This window comes from Pleurodeles waltl, chromosome 11 (assembly GCF_031143425.1).
Source record: "Pleurodeles waltl isolate 20211129_DDA chromosome 11, aPleWal1.hap1.20221129, whole genome shotgun sequence".
Classification (NCBI taxonomy): Eukaryota; Metazoa; Chordata; class Amphibia; order Caudata; family Salamandridae; genus Pleurodeles; species Pleurodeles waltl.
Genome location: NC_090450.1, coordinates 408142454 through 408167581, shown reverse-complemented (window position 1 = coordinate 408167581; position 25128 = coordinate 408142454). Strand labels below are relative to the sequence as shown.

The 25128-nt window shown below is 45.4% G+C and overlaps 1 protein-coding gene across 3 annotated transcripts in view; it reads right to left on the bottom strand.

Moving 5' to 3' along the window:
* UGGT1 (UDP-glucose glycoprotein glucosyltransferase 1) overlaps positions 1–25128 on the bottom strand; it is a 1185714-nt gene that overhangs the window by 523117 nt on the left and 637469 nt on the right. For all 3 annotated transcript variants that reach the window (XM_069213734.1, XM_069213736.1, XM_069213735.1), the window contains one exon: positions 10081–10212. In XM_069213734.1, the coding sequence (XP_069069835.1) occupies positions 10081–10212 (132 nt within the window). The remainder of the gene's footprint in view (positions 1–10080; positions 10213–25128) is intronic.

Here is a 25128-nt window from a genome sequence, read left to right as displayed (position 1 = left end):
ATGAAGGAGTTGCTTTGGCCACCTGAAGCTCAGAACATCCACCCTCTACGCGACTCTGGATGGAATTAGGGAGCAAAATCTGCATGCAGAGAAGTGCATCCTAGGGAGAAATAAACAGATCCACTCAAGGGGTTCAGAATCTCCTCACAATGACACAAAAATCCAAGGTCTAAGTGCCATATCTATTGACGAGGGGAATGAGCAGCTCAAATGATCTCCATGCAAATTCTCCCTCTCCAGAAAGCTGATCACAAATAGTGACAGGAGATTCTGGTCCACTCACACTCCAATCCGTTCCATGAGAGTGGCCAGGAGAGGGGTTTTGGTGTTCCCCTGGTAAATGACATACGTCCTTGTGGACTCTGGTTCTGATCTGCTTTGTCTTGTCCTTGATCCAAGAGGGAAACAATAAAATGGCTCCATGGACTGCAGCCATGTCCTTTCAGTTCAATTAGTTGTTGTGCTCTTTCACTAACCACAGCCCTTGAACTGCAAGATCGTCTATTGTACCTCCCCACCCCAGTCCACTGGCATCTATTGTTATAGTTAGAGGTAGAGGCAACAACACCCATGTCCGAATTCAAATGATCCAGCCACCACTGAAGTTTCAGTGCCACAGAGGGAAGGGCAGGAATCCTTACCTCAATCCTGCGAGGTCAGGTCTGAACAAGATAACAGATGGTATACTAGATGGAACAGATGAAGTTGAACCTAGGTGACCAGAGACAAGGATGCTATGCAGCTCTGAACTGTCATCTACTACCTCGCTGTGGCCTATCAAAATTGTAGCATGAGGCTTAACCCGTTCAACAGTTTCTGTTGAAGTGAAGAGGGAAGAAACACTTTCCCCAGATTGGTCTTCAATGAAGCTCCTGTAAATCAAATTCCTGGACCGGTCCTAGATGTGATTTGACTGTGTTGAGGAGAAATCCATGTTGTACCGGACAGTCGCAGACTAACTGTACCACCTCATGACCCTTGGGGAAAAAAAAGAGGCCCATATTAGCCAGGTATCGAGGTATGGAAATAATCCCAAGGAGCGCAGAGTGCCCACTTGAGGTGTCAAAGACTTAGTGAAAACTCTTGTAGTCGATGCACTTTCACTTAACCGCAAACTAGCACTAGCAAATTCAATGAATTAGAAACTTAGAATCTTTTTTTTAAAGAAACTTGGGTAATTATCAATGCAGTTACTTTGAGTTGCTTTAAGTGATGAAATACACAGGAAGGCAGACAGGGGTGCCAGCAAGGTCCTCAGAACAATTACCTCAGAGGAAGTAGTAGTCTTCAGGTAGTTTCAGAGACTTGTATCCCTTTGCGAAAGGTTCCAATGGAGGTAGTTCTGATGCAAGGAATATAGGTTTCTCTAGGATGCTTTGGATGTGATGTAGTTAATGGGGGTCCACCCTAAGGCTAACTCCTTGGTCCAATCGCCCAGTGTCCCGGTTACAGCCAAATCCTTTCCTTGTTGATAACTTGTCTTCTGGGTGACCATGTTGCATTGTGAGGACTCTCCCAGGTTCAGCAAACCTTGGTACAACTTTCTGCGCTGGGTTTTGATCTCTGGTACTGCACAGACGAGAAATGGCTGCTTGAAGATTTGGGCTACCAACACACCTCAGCAGGCTTCTTCAGCTGTTGTGGCCCTATACTGCAAATAGAAGTTCAGCCAACTGACCCTTGGAGTATCTTGCTTCGGCTGAGCTCTGTAGATGACTTCTCCATGAGCAAGATACAGTTCCTTCTTCCTTATGCTAGCCCAGTAGTAGAATGTGGCTTCTATCCACTCGTCCACCAGGTACCCTCCCTCATGAAGACCACTTACTGCGAAGTGTGGCATCTGACAAGCCCAGGATGCACCATTCTGCCAACTTCCAACATGGCAGAACTCCTCTCTCTGTGCATGTAGGAAAATGGATCCCTGTTGCAGTTACCCCGCACTTTTTCCCTGATATTGAAGCTGACTTGACTGAGAAGTGTGCTGGGACCCTGCTAACCAGGCCCCAGCACCAGTGTTCTTTCACTAAAAATGTACCATTGTTTCCACAATTGGCACACCCCTGACACACAGATAAGTCCCTTGTAAAAGGTACCAGTGGTACCAAGGGCCCTGTGACCAGGGAAGGTCTCTAAGGGCTGCAGCATGGGTTGTGCCACCCTTAGGGACCCCTCACCTAACACATGCACACTGCCATTGCAGACTGTGTGTGATGGTGGGGAGAAAAAGGCAAAGTCGACATGGCATCCCCCTCAGGGTGCCATGCACACAAAATACTGCCTGTGGCATAGGTAAGTCACCACTCTAGCAGGCCTTACAGCCCTAAGGCAGGGTGCACTATACCACAGGTGAGGGCATAGACACTGTAGGGGCATATTGCTCAGGTAGCTAAGTCTAATCTTAGAACTTGTAAGTACAGTGTGGCCAAATTAATGTATGGTCTGGGAGTTTGTCAACAAACTCCACAGTTCCATAAAGGCTACACTGAATACTGGGAAGTTTGGTATCAAACTTCTCAGAATAATAAACCCACACTGATGCCAGTGTTGGATTTATAAAAGAGAATGCACACAGAGGGCATCTTAGAGATGTCCCCTGTATGTTATCCAATCCTTCAGTGCAGGACTGACTGGTCTGTGCCAGCCTGCTGCTGCGAGACGAGTTTCTGACCCAAGGAGTGAGAGCCTTTGAGCCCTCTGAGGCCAGAAACAAAGCCTACTCTGGGTGGAGGTGCTTCACACCTCCCCCTGCAAGAACAGTAGCACCTAGCAGTGAGCCTCAAAGGCTCAGGCTTCGTGAAACAATGCACCAGGGCACTCCAGCTAGTGGAGATGCCCACCCCCTGGACACAGCCCCCACTTTTGGCAGCAAGTCCAGGGGAGATAATGAGAAAAACAAGGAGGAGTCACCCACCAGTCAGGACAGCTCCTAGGGTGTCCTGAGCGGAGGTGACCCCTGCCTTTAGCAATCCTCCATCTTGATGTTGGAGGATTCCCCCAATAGGAATAGGGATGTGCCCCCCTCCCCTCAGGGAGAAGACACAAAGACACAAGCTATTGGCTACTACCTTCCTGACCTAAACACACCCCTAAATTCAGTACTTAGGGGCAGCCCAGAACCCAGGAAATCAGATTCCTGCAACCTGAACCAAAGAAGGAGGACTGTTGACCTGCAAGCCTGCAGAGACGATGGAAGATGACAACTGCTTTGGCCCCAGCCCTACTAGCCTGTCTCCTGACTCGAAAAACTGCAACAGCAACGCATTCAACAGGGACCAGCGACCTGCGACCTCTGAAGCCTCAGAGGACTGCCCTGAACCCCAGGACCAAGAAACTCCCGTGAGCTGCGGCTCTGCTCAACAAACAGCAACATTCTTGCAACTTTTCTACAATCTTCGAAGACCTCACTCTTCTCGCCGGAAGCGTAACACTTCACCCTCTGCACCCGACGCCCCCAGCTCGAGATCCAGAGAACAAACACCACAGGGAAGACTCCCAGGCGACTGCGACCCCGTGAGTAGCCAGAGACGACCCCCCTAGACCCCCACAGCGACGCCTGCAGAGAGAATCCAGAGGCTCCCCCTGACCGCGACTGCCTGTAACAAGGGACCCGACGCCTGGACCAAGCACTGCACCTGCAGCCCCCAGGACCAGAAGGAACCGAATCTCAGTGCAGGAGTGACCCCCGGACGACCCTCTGCCTAGCCCAGGTGGTGGCTGGCCCGAGAATCCCCCCCTGTGCCTGCCTGCACCGCTAGAGTGACTCCCGGGTCCCTCCATTGTTTCCTATATAAAACCCAACGCTTGCTTTGCACACTGCACCCGGCAGCCCCTGTGCCGCTAAGGGTGTGTTTTGTGTGCCTACTTGTGTCCCCTCCCCCCCCCAAGTGCTCTACAAAACCCCCCTGGTCTGCCCCCCGAGGACGGGGTACTTACCTGCTGGCAGACTGAAACCAGAGCACCCCTGTTCGCCATAGGCGCCTATGTGTTTTGGGCTCCTCTTTGACGTCTGCACTTGACCGGCCCTGAGCCGCTGGTGTGGTATCTTTGGGGTTGCCTTGAACCCCCACCGGTGGGCTGCTTATGCCCAGGAATTGAGACTTGTAAGTGTCTTACTTACCTCACAATCTAACCAATACGTACCTCCCCCAGGAACTGTTGATGTATGCACTTCCTGCTTTTAAAATAGGTTATTGCCATTGTAACAAAAACTGAATATGTTATTGCTCTAATTCAAAGTTCCTAACTTACCTGTGTGGAGTACCTTGCATTTTATGTATCTACCTAAAATCTTGAACTTGTGGTTCTAAAAATAAATTAAGAAAATATATTTTTCTACATAAAAACTATTGGCCTGGAGTTAAGTCTTTGAGTGGGTGTTCCTCATTTATTGCCTGTGTGTGTACACAAATGCTTAACACTACCCTCTGATAAGCCTACTGCTCGACCACACTACCACAAAATAGAGCATTAGAATTATCTAATTTTGCCACTATTATACCTTTAAGGGGACCCCTTGGACTCCATGCACACTATCTTTTACTTTGAGATAGTATTTACAGAGCCAACTTCCTACAGCGCCCAGATTACCCTAGCTGAACCGTGTTGTTGCTGCTGGGGGGCTACACAGCCATGGAAAACCAGTCTGGCAACCGGTTTACCCTTCCGGAGGGCCAGCCTGTCTACCTCAACAATAGGGCTGCCCCTCTCCCAAGTGTTCCCTATTTGCTCTTCAAAGGTGATTTCACCTTTGAAGCTCACTTTTTTGGCCAAAACCTGTGTGTCTTTCTGCCAGGGAGAGGTAACACCTCTGTCCTGCACAGGCTACTATTGTGCTCTTTCTTGGGAGTCACTTGCACGTCTCCCCACGTTTGCAGAAAGCTGTCTAAAGGAGAAACTTGTGTGCAGCCGTGGATAGGCACAGGAGATTTAGGGCAACAAAGTGGCAACTTCCTAGAAGTTGCGCAATACACCAGCTACATTAACTTCAACTTGAACATCACGTTGGGCTTAATTTACAGAGTTGCTTGATACCTTTCTGTATCACCTTTAGCAGTCCCAGTTAGAAGTCAGAAAGCCTCTGGTGGCAGCCTGACACCCTGCACTCACTAATGGGACTATTGGCCTTTTCCACAATAAAAACAACAATGGTGTTTTTTTTTTATTGTTGGAGCATTTTAAACACACATTCTACTTTATAACATATAGCACACTGCCTTACAGCTCGTTAGGCCTGCCTTGGATGTGACTTATGTTCAATAAAATGGACTGCTTGGCTTTGCCATAACTTTAAATGGCAACGTTGAGTTCGCATTTCAGAACTGCCCTTCCAGTCTATAGTGGCAGACTAGGAGCAATGTTTTACTTCTATTATACCCAGGGTGGCACAATCAGACCCTGGGTACCCGAGTACAATAAACTAAGGACTTACACGTAAGTTAGCTTATGCCAACTGGGTATAAGCCAATCAAACATTCACTGCATAAGGTCAGGGCACAGAAAAAGACGACTGGTTAGCAGGCCTCGGTGCACTTTAAGTGAAAAAACCAGCAGCATCAGTCCACAACACTGGGGGTAACCATACACAAAGAGGCATTTCCTTACACCATGCATCTAAAACATCCGAATTCCAAGCCACATAAAAAAGATTTGATTCCTCCTCCCACCGGTGACGGATAGTAAGGATTTTGGATGTGCTGAAGGAGCTGCTTCTTGCTGCTGGGATTTCTCAGTGAAGGGACCACCACAGCCATGTCTCCTGTGACAAAAGGGCAGGTTGGCACCCCTATTTGAAGTAGTCTGCCCAAAAGCTCTGCAGAAACCAAAGCCATTAACTTTTGAAGGAGGTCTCACTGGTGCCAGTAGCTTTCAATCCCCTATGGATTTTTTAATTAAATCTTCCAACTGGGAACCAAATACCTTTATTTCCATTGAAAGGCCGATGGCTGAGAAGGGACTAAGGGCCATATGTACGATGGCATTTTGCATTTCCTAACAGTGCAAATCACAATTTTGGGCCTTTAGTAAATGCAAAATGCAGTTTTGTTATGTGCAAAAGCCATGTGCAGCGGTGTAAAATGTGATTCCTACCGTGTAGAAATAGCATTCTGGAAATTGTAAAATAGGAAATCGCAAATAGGGATTTCCTAATTGCGAATTGCTAACTGTACGTAAAAAGGATTTCCTACTTGCGCCTAGTCGCAAAATGTCCATTTAGGAAATGCAATTGCATTGAATCAGATCAGGTGGTAACCAGGTTCAAAATATAAAAAGGCACTCAAAATGCATCAGGCTCTTTCACAGTGGCGGCTTTGTATGTCCTGTCGAGGAGGAGGAGGATTTTGTCTGGGAGAGCGAGGAGGAGGAAACAGGAAAGGATTTTAGGATGAGGGTCACCCTGTTTGAACAGACTGAGGAGGATATTTATGAGAAGTACAGACTCAATAGTCAGGTATTTCTTGTTTTAATTGCAGAGTTACGACCACAGCAACATATTCCAACACTCAGAAGCAACACAAACTCATCACATGTGCCTACACCTCTTAGCTTCTGGTAGTTACCAAGGGGTCATAGCAGTGGGGTGTCACAAAGTGCCTCGTAAAGGTTCTTTTGCAGGTTTCTGGACAACACAGCGAGCAAACTGAACAAAGATATATCTTTTCCAAATGCCCCCCCAATTATTGCAACAAACCAAACTGATGTGCGACAGGGTAGCAGAGTTCCCCAATGTCATGCTGTGTTGATGGCACACATTTGGCCGTATATCCCTCCTCAGCAAATGAGTTCATTTACAGGAAGAGAAAAAGCTCACACTCAATGTGCAGGTAGAGTGTAATGCCTTCTGTATCATAACAGACCTTGTGGCCAGATTCCTTGGCAGCACCCACAGCTCATTCATGTTCTGCCACAGTGGAATACACAGCCGACTTTCACAAGGTAAATTTGGCGATGGTTTCCTACTAGGCAAAATAATTGCACAGTCAATGAATACAGTGGCCAGGATGGTGTGCGTTATGTGACCTAATGATTTCCCTTCTCATGATCTTAAGGCTACAGTGCATTTGTGTTGCATCCCTAAATACTCATACCATACCTGACTAAGGACAAGAATTGAAAGGCAGTACAACAGGGCACACAGAACAATAGGTGCCATCATAGAGAGGAACTCTTGGATCCTGAAGTCCTGTATTCCCTCCCTACACAAGACTGGCTGTGCACTACTGTACAGACCAGAGATGTGCTGCAAGATTATTGTGACATGCCATTCTGCAAAATATTGCCATGAAGAAGGATCTGCATGACATCCCCATAGAGCCTGACTCCATCTCTGAAGATGTGTTACCACCACTACAGGTGCAGCAGGAGGGTATACGTGCAGCAGAAGGGTGAGCACGACGCACAAAGATCACCAACAACTATTTGTGAGGTAAGAGTAATTAAAACATCTAATAGTGAGACAGCACAACTAATGGTAATGCTTGGTGCCTGAGACACCAACTATTATTCAGGTAGCATCAACACTGTTTCAAATCAAGGATCAACTGTATCCTTGTGAATTTAACAGAGTGACAAAAATGCAACAAAGTATATAAGGCAAAAAAGGTGACTCACTCCTTTGAGTGTAAAGTGGTCCACTTCTTTTGGCCTCCGGATTTGGATGTGTTGTCAGCAGCACTACGCTGTGTGACTTTTGAGATGTCACTGCCATAAGTGTTGGCTTGAATGCCTGTAACTGCATGCGTCCTGAATGGATGTGCCACTGAGGCTAGAGCACTTTACGCTCTTAGATTGGTGCAGGATGTTGGGGATACAGATGTTGTGGCACAGTATATTCTCAAGGACGGTGATCGCCTGCACTGTCCCACGTGCAACTTCTTGCCAGCAGTGCCCCGAAGCCAGTCTTTATGTTCAAAGTCCACCTTGCTAGTGTGTTGGTGGCTACTGCCAATCGTTTGATGGACTCTGTCAAGGAATCAAACCTTACCAAGTTCTGCCTGTGCCTCTGTTGCTGCACATGGTGCTCCACCGCTGCAGCTAGGCACCTTTCCTGCCCTTTCTCCACTTACTGCCTCGCCTAGACATTTGCTTCAGATGCCTATTCAACATCCTTATTTATTTAGTTTGCAGGAGCTGTGCGGAGATGATAGACCTCTTCGAGCCACCAAACAGAGGAGATCTCTCTGACATGTTGATTGACATATACACACTGCGGGCTGTTGGTTGTTGGCTTCTGCGCGGTTTGTGTGTCCTGCCCATCGATGTTGTGGAGTCCCTGCTCTGCAATTGTCCGTTGTCACTGTCCACAAAATCGGGCAGTGGTGATATGGCTGCACTCCTGGCAGTAGGAATTTGTGATTGGCTGAGTAGATGGTGACGTTGTGGGATCTACATCAACATGCTTATCTGTAGGCCTTTCAGCATTACATGCTTCTGACACATCCTGGGTGTGATCTGGGAAATGCATGTATATTGTTAGAGTAAATACATGTTTTTTATTTATGATGTACATATATGTTTGGTGTGGTCATCAGTACACAGTGCAGCAAGCAACTGGTGTACTACAACTCCCATAATGCATTGCCGGGGTAGGACTAGCATCTACATGGAGCTATTTATGTTATGAGGTTTGTTTTTGGACTTGCTAACAATGTTATATAAAGTAAGTAAAGGGAAGAGGATTTACCCTGACTGGTGCCTGCAGTATTGGAGGTGTCACTATCATATACTCCTGCCTCACCCTTTGGTTCCAGGGTCCCCTCGATTAGTGCCTCCATTGGCATGGGAGGTGGGTGTTTTGAGAAGCCCCCACTTGTTCCATGACCATCACCCATCCTGGTGGCCACCTTCTCAATAGTGCGAGATCGCAGGTCGTACCTTGTCTTGCATTTCTCTGGAATGGTCCTCTGGGTGACACCTAAGGATGCTAGTCCGGATTATTGTCTTTTGGCTCTCTGGTACTGCGAAGGAGGCCGTCCCAAAACGTTGCTCCATATGGGAGACACATTCCTCATACAGGAGCTTCTTGTCAGAGAATTTCACCTTTCTCTTCCTGCTCCCGGAATCCTTGTCCCCATCTTTTTTTGTCATGATGTTCTCCTGGAATTGCCAAAGCCGCTGCAGGGAGTAAGCCAGGTGCACTTCTCACTTTCCGAAGCCTCCTAGGGTTCAGGGTACTGGCCACACACTGAATTTGAGGAATCCCCAAAAGAAAGGCTTTGTCTGAAGTGGATGATCACCTTCTTTAATTGGGGGCCCTGAATACATCTGTCTCTTTGAACATACTCATCCGAGTGATCAGACTCTGGGTCTTTAGAAAAAGGAGGCCTGGGCACCTTCTAACCCTCCGAGCTGCAAAAGCTGATTTCACAGGTTTATTAACCATGGATCGAGGCTACGAGATCAGGGCCTGATTGCACTGTGTCCACTGAAGTCTCCTCCTCCACAGAAGTCATTTCAGAAACACTGTCTCTCTTACCATTTTTCTCCATTGTTAATCATTCATATAGCTGATTTAAAAAGACAAAACTGGCTTTTTAGAGAATTACCCTGTTGCCTAGCAACCAGGACCCAGTAACGGGAGCATCATTCTTCACATGCTATAAATTAATTCTGCACTTTGATATCGTTGGCTCAACCAAGCCAGAGAAGGAATAGAGAACATGAGCAGAATCTACTTCCTAATCACTGTGTGGAGAGATGTAACTTGCTCACATTGCAAATATATTCATGGTAGCAAATGTAATTGATAGGCTGCTGCAGCAGGCTGGGCACTGCAAAGAGAAAAAAGTTATCAACAATTATAATATACAAATAAAGTGTAACTTAACTGGGTGACGCCACCCTAGAAACACAGGTTAGAGAACAATAAGTCTGAGCGTGTCACCCCTATCTATATGGGTCATAAGATAGGGTTTTCCTGCGGCAGGCATATCGGCAGGAGCAATTAGGTGTTTTTATTTTATCGAGTGATCTCTGGCCACAGGAGCAAGAATGCTCATTCTGTCACGCCTGGAACGAGGAAGACAGATGAGGACGGTAATATTGACTTGACTTAGTGTCAAAATACAATTACGGAGGACTCACCCGTCCATTACTAATTACAGCCCTTTGTCCTTTCTTCAGCTTGAGAACATCACGGCAGTACATTGCATGTGATAAAATGAAGTTCACATTTGAGGATTCGTAGACTTCCTTGAAAAGACTGACATCCATCCCCTAGAAGCAAAACAAGAGATGATAAAGACTTTAGAAAGGCCTCTAAATACACTGTGTTTAGAGGCTAAACAGCAATAAAACTAAAAACATCCTGGGGTATTTATATTTTTCACAACACATACCTACTTCTCAGCTCACTAATCTAATGTTTCTAAGTTATGAATTAAAAAGCTACTTGCATTCAATAATGCCCATGCACTGTGTATTTCCTGGGTGGACATGGATAATTTTAGGGAAATACCATTTCAAGTAAACTTTTTTGCAAACGCCATTTCAAGATAAACCTACATTTTGGTATGGATAGCACTAACATTGAAAACTATTAGGTTGAAATAGATCCCTTGAAAAACTGTACTGATTTTCAGTTGCTTACCATTCTATTGAAATATTGAACTCTACCTCTTCCCTAACCTGCGATCCTAGGCCTAATATTACTCAGATCCTTACCTCACACGTACCAAACCCTAACCTTGAATCTAAACTCATTCTAAACCTAAGGAAACCCAATCTTTGCCCAAATACAAATACAATCCAGTACTTCTAACCCCAACAATAACTCTTACAAAAACAAACCAGTGCCCTATCCCTAAACTCAAACTTAATGATTATCTTCTCACACATGCCGCTGCTTACTCAGATAATAAAACGAATGTGTTCCTTGCCCATTATCCCCATTTCTAACCCCAGCATTAACAATAGGAATAATCTTGGCACATGGCCCAGAGAGTGGCGTAAGTGGAGTGCGGCTTCTCACAACAGCACTAACTTGCTCCTGGACCATTTCTTGGGTTCAGTGTTGTGGAAACCTGAAGGAGACGTTTTAGCATTTTGTATTCTCTGTTCTTGCAAAGAGATCAAATCTCCTGTGTACCTTACTCACTGAACTATGTTTGTAGAGTGGTGGTGTGTATCCACAGTTGCATGTTTCTTTGTCATCTCTACTTAGCCTATCTATGATATAATTTGCTCCCTGTAGCATATGTTCTGACTAAATACACCACTGTCTCTGCATCTATTCTCAATAGTGAGAGAGAGACAGCCCTCCCTGCATCTCTAGATAGTGCACTGTTGTCATGTTTCTGTTCAAATAAGACTTCACCCAAATACTAATTTTTGGAAGGCTGCAAATGCCGAGATGAGTGCTTAAAGTTCCAACACACTGCCAAGTACATGCTCATCCTTCAAGGTCCAGATTTGCTGATGACGTCTTTGGTGTATGGGTCACGTGAGGTCTTTAAATAAGTCCACCATCACACTTAGTTCTGAACATAGGATGTTACCAACACTACATCCACCTAATATTCCAGTGTACATGATCCTCTAACTGATAAACCTTCAGGAGTGCCTGAGCATGCAGCCTTGCACTGGAAACCACAGCAATGCACAAGACCATCATATCGAAATATGAAAAACCATCCTCATTGTCAGGGAATGCACCTGTCCCTCTGTAATAAGCTGTAGCCACCTTACAGTTTAAAGTTGCCCCAAAATAATTCCTTTTTTGTTGAGAGGTTAAGGTAAATTAACACAGAACCCAACACTGCGAAATAATGCAAGGACTGCATAATTAGTACCAGCACGGATGAAGTATCTTACCCCTGATGAGTCAGTCATCCAGAAATGGACATATTGGAATGGTTGCAGGGCAAAATTAAGCCACTATAAACTGTCAAAAGAAAGCCTCTAATAACTGTGGAACTGAATTTATCCTTAAGCAAGTACAGTGCACGGAGTATCCTTGGAACTTCTCAAATGTTTCAGGTACTTATGGTGAGTTACTTGGGTCTTGGAAGTCAAGGGTCAAGATGAAGAATTATTCCTGGAATAGTGGAATAACATCTTTGCAAAGTTGTCATTGGGAAAAGTAAACTTCAAACTTATCTACTGAGAGTTCAGAGATTCAAAATTAGTCTCAGTTTTGCACCTTTTTAGGGAATAGGAAAATTAAGTAAATAAAGACATCTTTCCTTTTTGTGAATGAGACTCCAGTTGAGCTCAATAAAGTAACTTCCTCTCATTAAATTATCAAGTTTGGTCTTGATGTTCAGTGATGGGGAGTGACACGATATTTGATCAAACTCAAATGCAGTAGCAATCTGTCATAGTATCGAACACTTATATGTCTGAGATTCTTTTCTCACATCAAAGTGAAGAATCTCAGTCTTCCATCAACAAGTGCTTGTGGATGGGGAAGGGCAATAGTAGGTGAAGAACCCCAACCTGGAAGTACTAGAGTTTAGAAGCAAATATTGCCTTTAACATTGCCTCTGATTTTGTGAGGGCTGATGCCAGACATGCCATGGTGGCTGTGGGAATGTTTTATGTCCCTGTTATGTTGGCTTTTCTTCTAAGGCAGGGCATCAAATGCACTTGAATCCTCCTCTTCTGTTACACAGTTTTTTCAAATCAAGTAGGTCACAATAAATATCAGCGTAGAGGGACTTGTTGCACATATACTATCGGGAAATGTTGTTACGGTTCCTAGCTCACAGTGCCCCATCTGAACCCCTAAATACACCAGAGTACCAGATGGTATCTGCAACCTCGAACATTACTACTCAGATTCCCAAGGACATTGTGGCAATAGATTTTCCCTTTCATTGTCACTATGTGAACCCAGGATGAGACACAAGAAAGATGCGAAAATGTATTTTAGAACATTGATTGCAACAGTCTTATTCTTGCATAGAAAACATGAGCTGTGATGAGGCAAATGAGACAAAGCATGGTACCCAGCATTATGAAAATGGTGAAAAAGATAAACAGTTCATCCATGATAATGTTATTTTGTTGGTACACTCCTATCTGTTACTAACTATACTATTGAGAGCATAGTACCCTCTGCCAGATCAATTGGGATAGCCTGACCCCTAATACCTGGCTAAGATGTATTGGGAAGCCAGGGAGCTGGTTTGGTGTAGTACAGGCTATTGTCCCGTGCGGGTAGAGGTCGGAATCAGCATCAGAGTAAGCCAAGTTGCATCTTGGGAAGTGTGTGCAGCGTTCCAGGATAATCCCAGTGGAAGTGCTCCTCTGCTCAATATGGCACAGAGGTAGGTTTTTTTTTTAATACAAGGACAGTGTAGGAAGATGGCTGTCTATATAGTGCACTAAAATAGAGTACACTGTGCCGAGAGTCCAGTGGATCCCCAAAGGTTTGCGGAAAGATAGGTATAGTGCTCTTTTTTTTGTAGTATAGGCAAGTAGTTAGGCTTATCAAGGAGTCGTGTTAAGCTTTTGTTGTACTTACCGAGGCAATAAATAAGAGACACTCAAAGAATAAATCCAAGACCAATTTAGTCAACAGTTGCTTTTATATATTATTTGAACCAAAGAACTTTGCTATAAAGTAAACAGTCTTCAATGTTATCCTATGGGAGGAAAACAAAATGAAAATGTCACTTACCCAGTGTACATCTGTTCGTGGCATCAGTCGCTGAAGATTCACATGTTGTGCATAGCCCGCCATCTGGTGTTGGGTCGGAGTGTTACAAGTTGTTTTTCTTCGAAGAAGTCTTTCGAGTCACGGGACCGAGGGACTCCTCCTCTTTGTCTCCATTTCGCATGGGCGTCGACTCCATCTTCGATTGTTTTCCCAGCAGAGGGTGAGGTAGGAGTTGTTTGTTAGTAATAGTGCCCATCCAATGGAGTGAATAAGTATGTACCTATCTAAGATTTAATATATTTACAAATGTACAAAGTTGAAGCTAACTTCCAAACGGCTACAGGCTCCCGGGGAGGTGGGTGGGCACATGTGAATCTTCAGCGACTGATGCCACGAACAGATGTACACTGGGTAAGTGACATTTTCAGTTCGATGGCATTTGTCGATGTAGATACACATGTTGTGCATAGACTAGTAAGCAGTTATCTCCCCAAAAGCGGTGGCTCAGCCTGTAGGAGTGGAAGTAGTCTGAAATAAGGTTCTTAGTACGGCTTGACCTACTGTGGCTTGTTGTGCTGATAGCACGTCTACACGGTAGTGCTTGGTAAATGTGTGAGGCGTAGACCATGTGGCTGCCTTACATATTTCGTGCATTGGAATATTCCCTAGGAAGGCCATGGTAGCGCCTTTCTTTCTGGTTGAGTGTGCCCTTGGTGTAATGGGCAGTTGTCTTTTTGCTTTAAGGTAGCAGATTTGGATGCACTTAACTATCCATCTGGCTATACCCTGTTTCGATATTGGGTTTCCTGCGTGAGGTTTTTGAAATGCAATAAACAGTTGTTTAGTTTTCCTGATGTTTTTAGTTCTGTCGATGTAGTACATGAGTGCTCTTTTGACGTCTAATGTATGTAGTGCCCTTTCAGCTATGGAATCTGGATGTGGGAAGAACACTGGTAGCTCTACCGTTTGATTTAGGTGGAACAGTGAAATAACCTTTGGCAAAAATTTAGGATTGGTCCTTAGGACTACTTTATCTTTGTGTAGTTGGATAAAAGGTTCTTGTATTGTAAACGCCTGAATTTCACTTACTCTTCTTAGAGATGTGATGGCGATGAGAAATGCAACTTTCCATGTTAGGAATTGTATTTCGCAAGAGTGCATAGGTTCAAAGGGTGGACCCATGAGTCTTGTTAAGACGATGTTGAGGTTCCATGAAGGAACGGGTGGTGTCCTTCGTGGTATAATTCTTTTGAGGCCTTCCATAAACGCTTTAATGACAGGTATCCTAAATAGTGAAGTTGAATGGGTAATCTGCAGGTATGCAGATATCGCTGCTAGGTGTATCTTAATGGAAGAGAAGGCCAGGTTCGATTTTTGTAAGTGTAGTAAGTAACCCACCACATCTTTTGGAGATGCGTGTAACGGTTGAATTTGATTATGATGGCAGTAGCAAACAAATCTTTTCCATTTGCTTGCATAGCAGTGTCTAGTGGATGGTCTTCTGGCTTGCTTTATGACTTCCATACATTCTTGTGTGAGGTTTAAGTGTCCGAATTCTAGGATTTCAGGAGCCAGATTGCTAGATTTAGCGATGCTGGGTTTGGATGCCTGATCTGTTGTTTGTGTTGCGTTAACAGATCTGGCCTGTTGGGCAACTTGATGTGGGGTACTACTGATAGGTCTAGCAGTGTTGTGTACCATGGTTGCCTTGCCCACGTTGGTGCTATCAGTATGAGTTTGAGTTTGTTTTGACTCAATTTGTTTACTAGATATGGAAGGAGAGGGAGAGGGGGAAAAGCGTACGAAATATCCCTGACCAGTTCATCCATAGGGCATTGCCTTGAGACTGCCTGTGTGGGTATCTGGATGCGAAGTTTTGGCATTTTGCGTTCTCCTTTGTTGCAAATAAGTCTATTTGAGGTGTTCCCCAACGTTTGAAGTAAGTGTTTAGAATTTGGGGGTGAATTTCCCCACTCGTGGACCTGTTGGTGATCTCGAGAGAGATTGTCTGCAAGTTGATTCTGGATCCCTGGAATAAACTGTGCTATTAGGCGAATGTGGTTGTGAATTGCCCATTGCCATATTTTTTGTGCCAGCAGGCACAGCTGTGTCGAGTGTGTCCCCCCCTGTTTGTTTAGATAATACATTGTTGTCATGTTGTCCGTTTTGACAAGAATGTATTTGTGAGTTATGATTGGTTGAAATGCTTTTAATGCTTGGAAAACTGCTAGTAGTTCGAGGTGATTTATATGCAGCTTTCTTTGATGTACGTCCCATTGTCCTTGTATGCTGTGGCGATTGAGGTGTGCTCCCCACCCTGTCATGGAAGCATCTGTTGTTATCACGTATTGTGGCACTGGGTCTTGGAAAGGCCGCCCTTTGTTTAAATTTATGTTGTTCCACCATAGAAGCGAGAGGTATGTTAGGCGGTCTATCAACACCAGATCTAGAAGCTGACCCTGTGCTTGAGACCATTGTGATGCTAGGCACTGTTGTAAGGGCCGCATGTGCAACCGTGCGTGTGGGACAATGGCTATGCATGAGGACATCATGCCTAGTAGTTGTAATATCATCTTCGCCTGTATTTTTTGTGTTGGATACATGCGTTGTATAATCTTTTGGAAATTTTGAACCCTTTGTGGACTTGGAGTGGCTATTCCCTTTGTTGTATCTATTGTGGCTCCTAGGTATTGTTGTACCTTGCACGGCAGAATGTGTGATTTTGCATAGTTGATGGTGAAACCGAGTTTGTAGAGGGTTTGTATGACCTGATCTGTGTGGTGGGAGCACCTTGTCAGTGAGTCGGTCTTGATTAGCCAGTCGTCTAGATACGGGAATACGTGTATTTGCTGCCTTCTGATGTGTGCAGCCACTACTGCTAGGCACTTTGTGAAGACTCTTGGTGCAGTTGTTAAACCGAAGGGCAATACTTTGAATTGGTAATGTATTCCTTTGAATATGAACCTTAGGTATTTCCTGTGCGACGGATGTATTGGTATGTGGAAATACGCGTCTTTGAGATCTAAGGTGGTCATGTAGTCCTGTTGCTTTAGCAATGGTAACACTTCTTGTAGCGTGACCATGTGAAAGTGTTCTGATTTGATGTAGGTGTTTAGTGTTCTGAGGTCTAGGATTGGTCTCAGTGTTTTGTCCTTTTTTGGTATTAGGAAGTACAGTGAATAAACTCCTGTGTTTATTTGTGTCTTTGGTACTAGTTCTATTGCGTTCTTTTGCAATAATGCTTGAACTTCTATTTCCAGAAGGTCTGAATGTTGTTTTGATAAATTCTGTGCTTTTGGTGGTATGTTTGGAGGGATTCGTAGAAATTCTATGCAATAACCATGTTGGATAATTGCTAAGACCCAAGCGTTTGTAGTTATCTCCTCCCATGCTTGGTAATACTGACCTATTCTTCCTCCCACTGGTGTTGTGTGGAGGGGATGAGTGACATGTGAGTCACTGTTTGGTTGTAGGGGTTTTGGGGCTTTGAAATTTTCCCCTATTCCTAGGGAATTGTCCTCTGTATTGGCCCCGAAAGCCTCCCCTTTGGTACTGTCCCTGGTAGCTGGACGGTGTTGCCTGTGAGGTGCTGGCTTGTGTGGCCTGACCCCGAAACCCTCCTCTAAAGGTTGTTTTGCGGAAGGTGCTGTAAGTGCCTCTGCTCTGCAGGGATTAGAGTGCGCCCATGGCTTTAGCAGTGTCAGTGTCCTTTTTGAATTTCTCAATTGCCGTGTCCACTTCTGGTCCGAACAGTTGTTTCTCATTGAATGGCATATTGAGCACTGCCTGCTGTATCTCTGGTTTAAAACCAGACGTTCGTAGCCATGCGTGCCTTCTTATAGTCACAGATGTGTTAATTGTTCTTGCAGCTGTGTCCGCTGCATCCATAGAGGAGCGTATCTGATTATTAGATTTGTTCTGTCCTTCCTCAACCACTTGTTTCGCCCTTTTTTGTAGCTCTTTGGGTAGATGCTCAATGAGGTGTTGCATCTCGTCCCAATGGGCTCTGTCATAGCGCGCAAGTAGTGCTTGAGAGTTAGCGATGCGCCACTGGTTTGCAGCTTGTACTGCAACTCTCTTTCCGGCTGCATCGAACTTGCGGCTCTCTTTATCTGGGGGTGGTGCATCCCCAGATGTGTGGGAGTTGGCTCTCTTGCGAGCTGCTCCTACTACGACGGAATCTGGTGGCAGCTGTGAGGTGATGAAAACAGGGTCTGTGGGAGGTGCTTTATATTTCTTATCCACTCTTGGTGTTATTGCTCTACTCTTGACCGTCTCCTTGAAGATTTCCTTTGCGTGCCGAAGCATTCCTGGGAGCATAGGCAGGCTTTGGTAGGAGCTATGGGTGGAGGAGAGGGTGTTGAATAAGAAATCATCCTCGACTGGTTCCGAGTGTAGGGACACGTTGTGGAACTCTGCTGCTCTAGCCACCACTTGTGAGTATGCTGTGCTATCTTCCGGTGGTGAGGGCTTTGTAGGATACGCCTCTGGACTGTTGTCCGACACTGGGGCGTCGTATAAGTCCCAAGCGTCTTGGTCCTGGTCACCTTGGCTCATGGTGGTGTGAGCCGGGGAATGTGATGGAGTTTGTGCCGGTGAAACGTTAGTTACAGGTGGAGGAGAGGGTGGCGGAGTTACCTTTTTCACCATTTTCGTTTGTGGTGCTTGGTCTGACTGAAACTCCAATCTTTTTTTTCTAATAGGGGGAAGGGTGCTTATTTTCCCTGTTCCTTCCTGTATAAAGATACGTTTCTGAGTGTGGTCCACTTCGGTGGATTGCAACTCTTCCTCAAATCTATGCTTTCGCAGCTGAGAGGACAGTGATTGCTCCTCTGAATAGGAACCGGTAGTTGGGTCGGTTGCGGGTCGTTTTGGCACCGAAACCCTGTCTGTACTCTTTTTCGGCTCCGAGGTGACCTTCTTTTTCGGAGTCGAACCCTCTCGGCGTCGATCTTCCTCGGTGCCGCTGTCTCTGCGTCGAGCAGTTTCGGCTCCGCTATCTCGACGTCGACGTTTTTCAGCAGCACTGTCTCGGTCCCGAGAAGGCTGCGTGCCGGTGTCTCGACCGGAGTCGGACGATCTCGGCACCATTTCGGCCTTTTTCTGTGCCGATGGTCGGTCACCGAATTTATGGGTCGAGCCATGGCCTGGTGGCAGTGGCGTCCCCTGGGCCTTGTCACTTTTCTTGTGTGCTGGCTTCGACGTCTTACTCACAGTTTTTTGTTCGTCTAATTCCTCGGAGTCCGAGTCATGGATCGAGAAGGTTCCTTCTTCCTCTTGTTCCTCGAACTCTCGGTGAGCTGTCGGCGTGGACGCCATCTGCAGTCTTCTGGCTCGACGGTCACGGAGTGTTTTTCGGGACCGGAACGCACGACAGGCCTCGCAAGTCTCTTCACTGGCGACAGGCACAGGTTACAGACCAAATGTTGGTCTGTATACGGGTATTTGTTGTGGCATTTAGGACAGAAACGGAACGGGGTCCGTTCCATCAGCGTTGTTTCACACGCGGTCGGGCCGACCAGGCCCCGACGGGGGATCGAAAACTACCCCGAAGGGTACCGGAGCTCTTCACTCTTCGATTCGGTGTTGATTCTAACTAAGCCGATCCCGAACGCAACAATACCGACGTAATTTTCCGATATTTAGCTAACTTTCCGTTCCGAAACCCGGAGCGAAAGGAACACGTCCGAACCCGATGGCGGAAAGAAAACAATCGAAGATGGAGTCGACGCCCATGCGCAATGGAGACAAAGAGGAGGAGTCCTTCGGTCCCGTGACTCGAAAGACTTCTTTGAAGAAAAACAACTTGTAACACTCCGACCCAACACCAGATGGCGGGCTATGCACAACATGTGTATCTACAGCGACAGATGCCATCGAACATGTAGTTTCATAGCTAATTTTCATAGGTAAGTACACAACTTATGATCCCGGGGGAGGGGGGAGCGGGGGAATGCAAGGCAGCACCAAACTTACACCCTCAGCAGCACATGGATGCCCAGTACAATCCACTGGAGACAGGGGATATCTGCTGAAGTGTTGCTTACAAGTGAGTAAAGAGGGGTTAAGGGTCGATCTTCTGAAGTTGAGGTAAGTACTGGCGGTGGAGGGGGGGGGAGGAGGGGCTCACAAGTCAGCACCAAACTTACACACACACAGCCGCATGGGGCAGCCAGGTGCAGACTGTCAACACAGCATTGGGCACCCAATGTTATTCAATGGAGGAGATGACTTTCAGGGGCGGACTGCAGGCTTGGCTGGGAGAGGTCAACCCACAGCTGCCCAATTAAGTTGAGATGCTAGGGGTCATAGGGAGACCAACGGTCCAGTTCCCCAAGGCCCACGGGCTCCAGGTGTAGGGGTCTTTTGGCATCAGAAGCAGTTTACCAGGCAGGTCACAGTTAGTGGGGAGTGAGGAATGAGTTCTTGACATTTATTTAAACTAACAAAGGATCAGATGTAAGAAGCCTTTTGGCAGTTCAAATGGCCAGATTTACAGAACTGGGTTGTTTGCTAATGCAAAAAAGCTTTTTCAGATGTTGAAAACCCAAATTGTGAGTTGGTATCACAGTGCTAATCACAATTAGGAATTGTGACCAAATACCAATTTGGTATTTAGAAGGGGCTTTTTTAAAGCATCCTTTCCAAATACTGAATCGTAGAATGCATTTATGTTTTGTCACCAAAAATGCAGTGGCAAAAACAAACATATATCACCAACATCTCATAGGAGGTGGTAACCTATTCACAAATGGAAAGAAATTATCAAAGGACTCCTCCTCCTTTGTGAATGCCTACAAAAATAATTAAGAGTAGGCAGTGGTCCCATGGAAAATAAAAATTACACTCTTTATATATATATATATTTTTTTAACGCATCCAGGTTTTTAAGGAACCTGGTTGCATTTGAAGAAAAAAATGCTTTATTTAAAAGCAATCACAGACATAGTGGCCTGCTAGCCATAACCATCCCAGTGAAGGTTAGGATTCCTAGTGGGTCACAATTTGTGACATACCTCATTAATATTCATGTGGTAGGTTGAACTACGAGCCACTACGAGTCGGGAACTTGCAAACAGACTTATTAGTGCATAGGTCACTTCGCTAATTACCACACTGGTTGAAAATTGTTGAATTTCAAGCCACTACGAATCATGAACTTGCAAACAGACTTATTAGTGCATACGTCACTTCGCTAATTACCACACTGGTTGAAAATTGTTGAATTTCAAGCCACTACGAATCATGAACTTGCAAACAGACTTATTAGTACATAGGTCACTTCGCTAATTACCACACTGGTTGAAAATTGCAATCAGTGTTTTGCAACAAGTTATACACACATTTGGCCCTGTAAGTTGTAAAAATGAATTAAGGGCTAGTATCAAGGTTAAATTAAAAATAAATAATGCAATTTAGTTTAAATGATTAGATATTATATATGGATAAAGTGGCCACGCCATACTTGATAATGATCTCAAATCACGGAGGACTTCCCTAACCATATAGAGGAACTCAGCCGAAGGACGAGTTCCGTTATACGTTTACGAAACATCAAGGTGACTATCAATATCTCAAGCATGTAGGGCAGGGGGTACTTTATCCCATATAATACATGGTCACACTCTCACCTTTCCACAAACCACTTACAAACGTGGTGCACAACTATTTTATAGGAAAGAGCAAGCATGTTCACAAATATGAAGAATAAAAATAAAATCTCTAGTGCAAAATTAAACACACCAAAAACCTGTTAGATATGTGTTGCAAATAGATATTAGAAACAGTTCAATGCAAGTCAGTTTTGATTTAAAAAAAAATAAAAAAACATGTAGTAGCTCGAATGTGTAGAAACATGTAGAAAGATCTTCTCTCTGCTTGTCCTTCTAAGCTAAACAAATATAGCAGAAAAAAAGCAATGCTCCATTTCGTTGCTTCAAACAGCTGCTTCAATTAGCTTCCCTGACCTGCCTTTCACCATGGCTGCTAGCTCTGGCAAAACGCATTACAACACCAGAACTCGATTGTAATAGCTTATAATAGTCTAGTCCTGACGTCTTTCCTTTATAATCAGTGCATGGATGAATCACAAGTTGACAATTATAAAGAAATTCGAGACAGGCATTTATACAAGGATTATAAAATCCCATAGTTTAGCCACAATTAATATGATAAGGTTAGGTTAAAGATAAACATTTTTAATAAACTGAATTACAATAAGGGTCAGTGTTAGGGCTCAGGCCTAGTGGTAATCAAAAAAGTGAACCATCAATACAGTGCCATCTATGTAGTGGGCACAAAACAGTCCCACTGTGTATTCTACTTCAGAACCGTGTCCCCGAAGTAGTTCTCACGAGAACGACTTCTGGTTAACTTAAACCAGAGATCAGAAATCATGGATGACTCACCCACTTCAAGATTTTCTTCCTCACACTTGTTCTAAGAGGCTCCTTTGAGACACTAAGTAGTCCCCTCCCTTGACATCAAAATAAACCCAACACAGTTATTGCAGCAATTTAATGGTTTCCTTGCACCAAAATTCTTTGGCATACCCTAAGCAAAAGTAAGCATGTAAAGTATCTCTTCTAGTGTATTCAAGGTTTGTGGGTGACATGTAGATGAGTCACTCTAGTTAAGCCTCAAGCTGAAAGAGTTAAACAACTTTAAATTTTATGAACCGAACACTTGCGTGAGATCATGTGAATTTGCAACAGACACTTGCTATAAAGATATTTATTTTTTTATAACATTTTTGGGGACACTATACAAAGGCAGAGTTTATCAAGTTACTTTCCTTCTGTAACTCTTTTTCTGGCAGACAACCAGATCTACCTAACCGCAGGTTCCTGACCATGTGAATTACCCCCAGGCGCAAAACTGGATTAGAAAACTCTCAAGTAATTCCCTTGTGCATCAACAGGTGGTGGTGTGCAGCTCCGCATCAGGTCCAGATATGACTTCGGTGCCACTATAAGAGTACCATCTGCATGGGCTGATATTAGTTTCCTTCTGATCTCTATCTGCGCCCACAGAGGAGTAGCCATTGAAATCAGAGTATGGCAATGTGCAAATGTTAGATATTAGGATCTTATTAACAGACTATAGGAGACCAGTCCACAGAACAGGGAGGGTGGGTGAGGAAGTACAAGTTACTTACCTTCGGTAATGAAATATCCTGTAGAGACATTCTAGTTGCAGAGTCCTTACCTTAGAATTTCCCCCAGGCGTCAGACTGGATCCAGAAATTTTTCTTCACGCAATACCCTTGTGTGTCGGTCGACTCCACGGGCGTCGCAGTCGCCGATGACGTCGGAATTAGTACATAGACACCGCCTGCGCGCAGGGACGTCAGTTTCTTTAACGACTTTCCACACAAAATGCGCAGAGCCGCTAAGAACACTGAGATTGGTGCACTAGAGCTAAGGACCTGAAGGGGGAATCCCTGTCCCTAGAAATCAGTTCGCAAGTGGGGAGGATAGATGGGTGGTAGGGAATCTGCAACTAGAATATGTGTCTACCAGTTATTTTGTTAGCAAAGTTAAGTAACATTTACATCTGATAGAGACTACTAGTTGCAGATTCCTTACCTTAAAATAGATACCCAAACAATGCCATCCTCAGAGGTGGGCTACAAACTACTACTCATACTAGGAAGTCCTTCAGGACCGAACGACCAAAGCAGCCATCCTGACGGACCTGACTGTCCAGGCAGTAGTGTTAACCAAACGTGTGCAGGGACGCCCACGTAGGTGCCTGGCAGATATCCAGGACAGGAACTCTGTGTGCTAACGCAGTGGAAGCAGCAGTTGCTCTGGTGGAATGAGCACACAAGCCCTCAGGGTGTTGCTTCTTGGCCAAAGCGTAGCACATTTTGATGCAAAGATGCAACCATCGAGAGATGGTACGTTTTTGCACCGCCTTCCCTTTTTTCGCACTCACATACCCGGCAAAGAGTTGATCGTCCACCCAGAAATCTTTAGCACGATTAAGATAGAACGCCAGCACTCTTTTTGGGTCCAGGCGGTGGAGTCTCTCCTCTTCATGAGAAGGATGTGGGGGTGCGTAGAAAATAGGCAGGGTGATGAACTGGCCTACATGAAAACGCGCAACCACCTTTGGAAGGAAGGAAGCCTTAGTCCGCAACACCACTTTGTCAGGGTGCACAGACATGTATGGAGGTTTAGACGAAAGGGCTTGAAGCTCACTCACCCTTCGAGCAGAGGTTATGGCAACAAGAAAGACAGTTTTGAAGGTGAGGAGCCGTAAGCGACAATTGTGCATCGGCTCAAAGGGAGTACACATTAAATAAGTAAGGACAAGATTGAGGTCCCACTGAGACATGATAAATGGAATGGGAGGAAATAAATGGGTGAGGCCTTTTAGGAATCTACTCACAATAGGAGATTTAAAAAGTGGGGGCTGATCAGGTCACCTAAGGAATGCCGAAATGGCAGATAAATACCCTTTAATGGCGCCTAAAGCGGAGCCCCACTGGGCCAAAGAAAGAATGAACAGAAGAAACTCGGATAGAGGGGCAGAGAAGGGATAAAGAGATTTGTTGGTGCACCATGCCACACACTTTTTCCAATGACAGGCATATATAGTTTTGGTGGAGGGACGCCTGGCTGCCAAGATAACATTGCAGACTTCAGGCTGAAGATCAAAAGTCATCAACTGGCATCGCTCAAACTCCACGCATGAAGGCAGAGGTTGGACAGGCTCGGGTGAAGGACCGTCCCCTGTTGCTGCGACAGAAGATCTGCCCAAAGAGGCAGTCTGAGTGGAGGATCGATGGACATGCTCAATAGCTCTGGATACCAGACTCTCCGTGCCCAGTCTGGAACCAACAAGATGACGTGGGCCCGGACGTTCCTGATTTTCTTGAGAACTCTAGGCAGAAGTGGTGCAGGTGGAAAGGAGGCCGGAGTGCCACTCGAGATGAAAAGCGTCTCAGAGCGAGTGCAGCCTTGGAAACTCCAACACGCAAAACTGATGAAATTGCGTGTTCTCTGCAGAGGCGAACAAATCTAACCAAGGCTCTCCCCAATGTAGAAAGAGACCTTGCGCCACCTCCTGATGGAGGCGCCATTCGTGATCGGCTGTGCATTGACGGCTGAGTTTGTCCGCTCTGGTGCTGAGAGAACCTGCCAGATGTTGAACCACCAGGGTAATGCCCTGATGTTCCAACCATGTCCAGAGGCATAGTGCCTCCTAACAAAGGGTCCTGGACCCTACTCCGCCCACATGGTGGTAGTATTGTCCATGAACACATGCACTATTTTCCCTTTGAGAGAGGGAAGAAATGGTTTCAACGCAAGCCTGATCGCCCGGAGCCCCAGAAGATTGATATGGAGCCCAGACTCCGCTGGTGACCAGAGGCCTCTGCTCTCCGCCTCTCCCATGTGGCTGCCCCAACCTAGAAGTGACGCATCTGTCACTATAGATAAATCTGGTTGGGGAAGGGAGAGGGATCTGCCGTGGACCCAATGCGGATTTGAAAGCCACCACTGCAGGTCTTTCGCAGTCCTCTT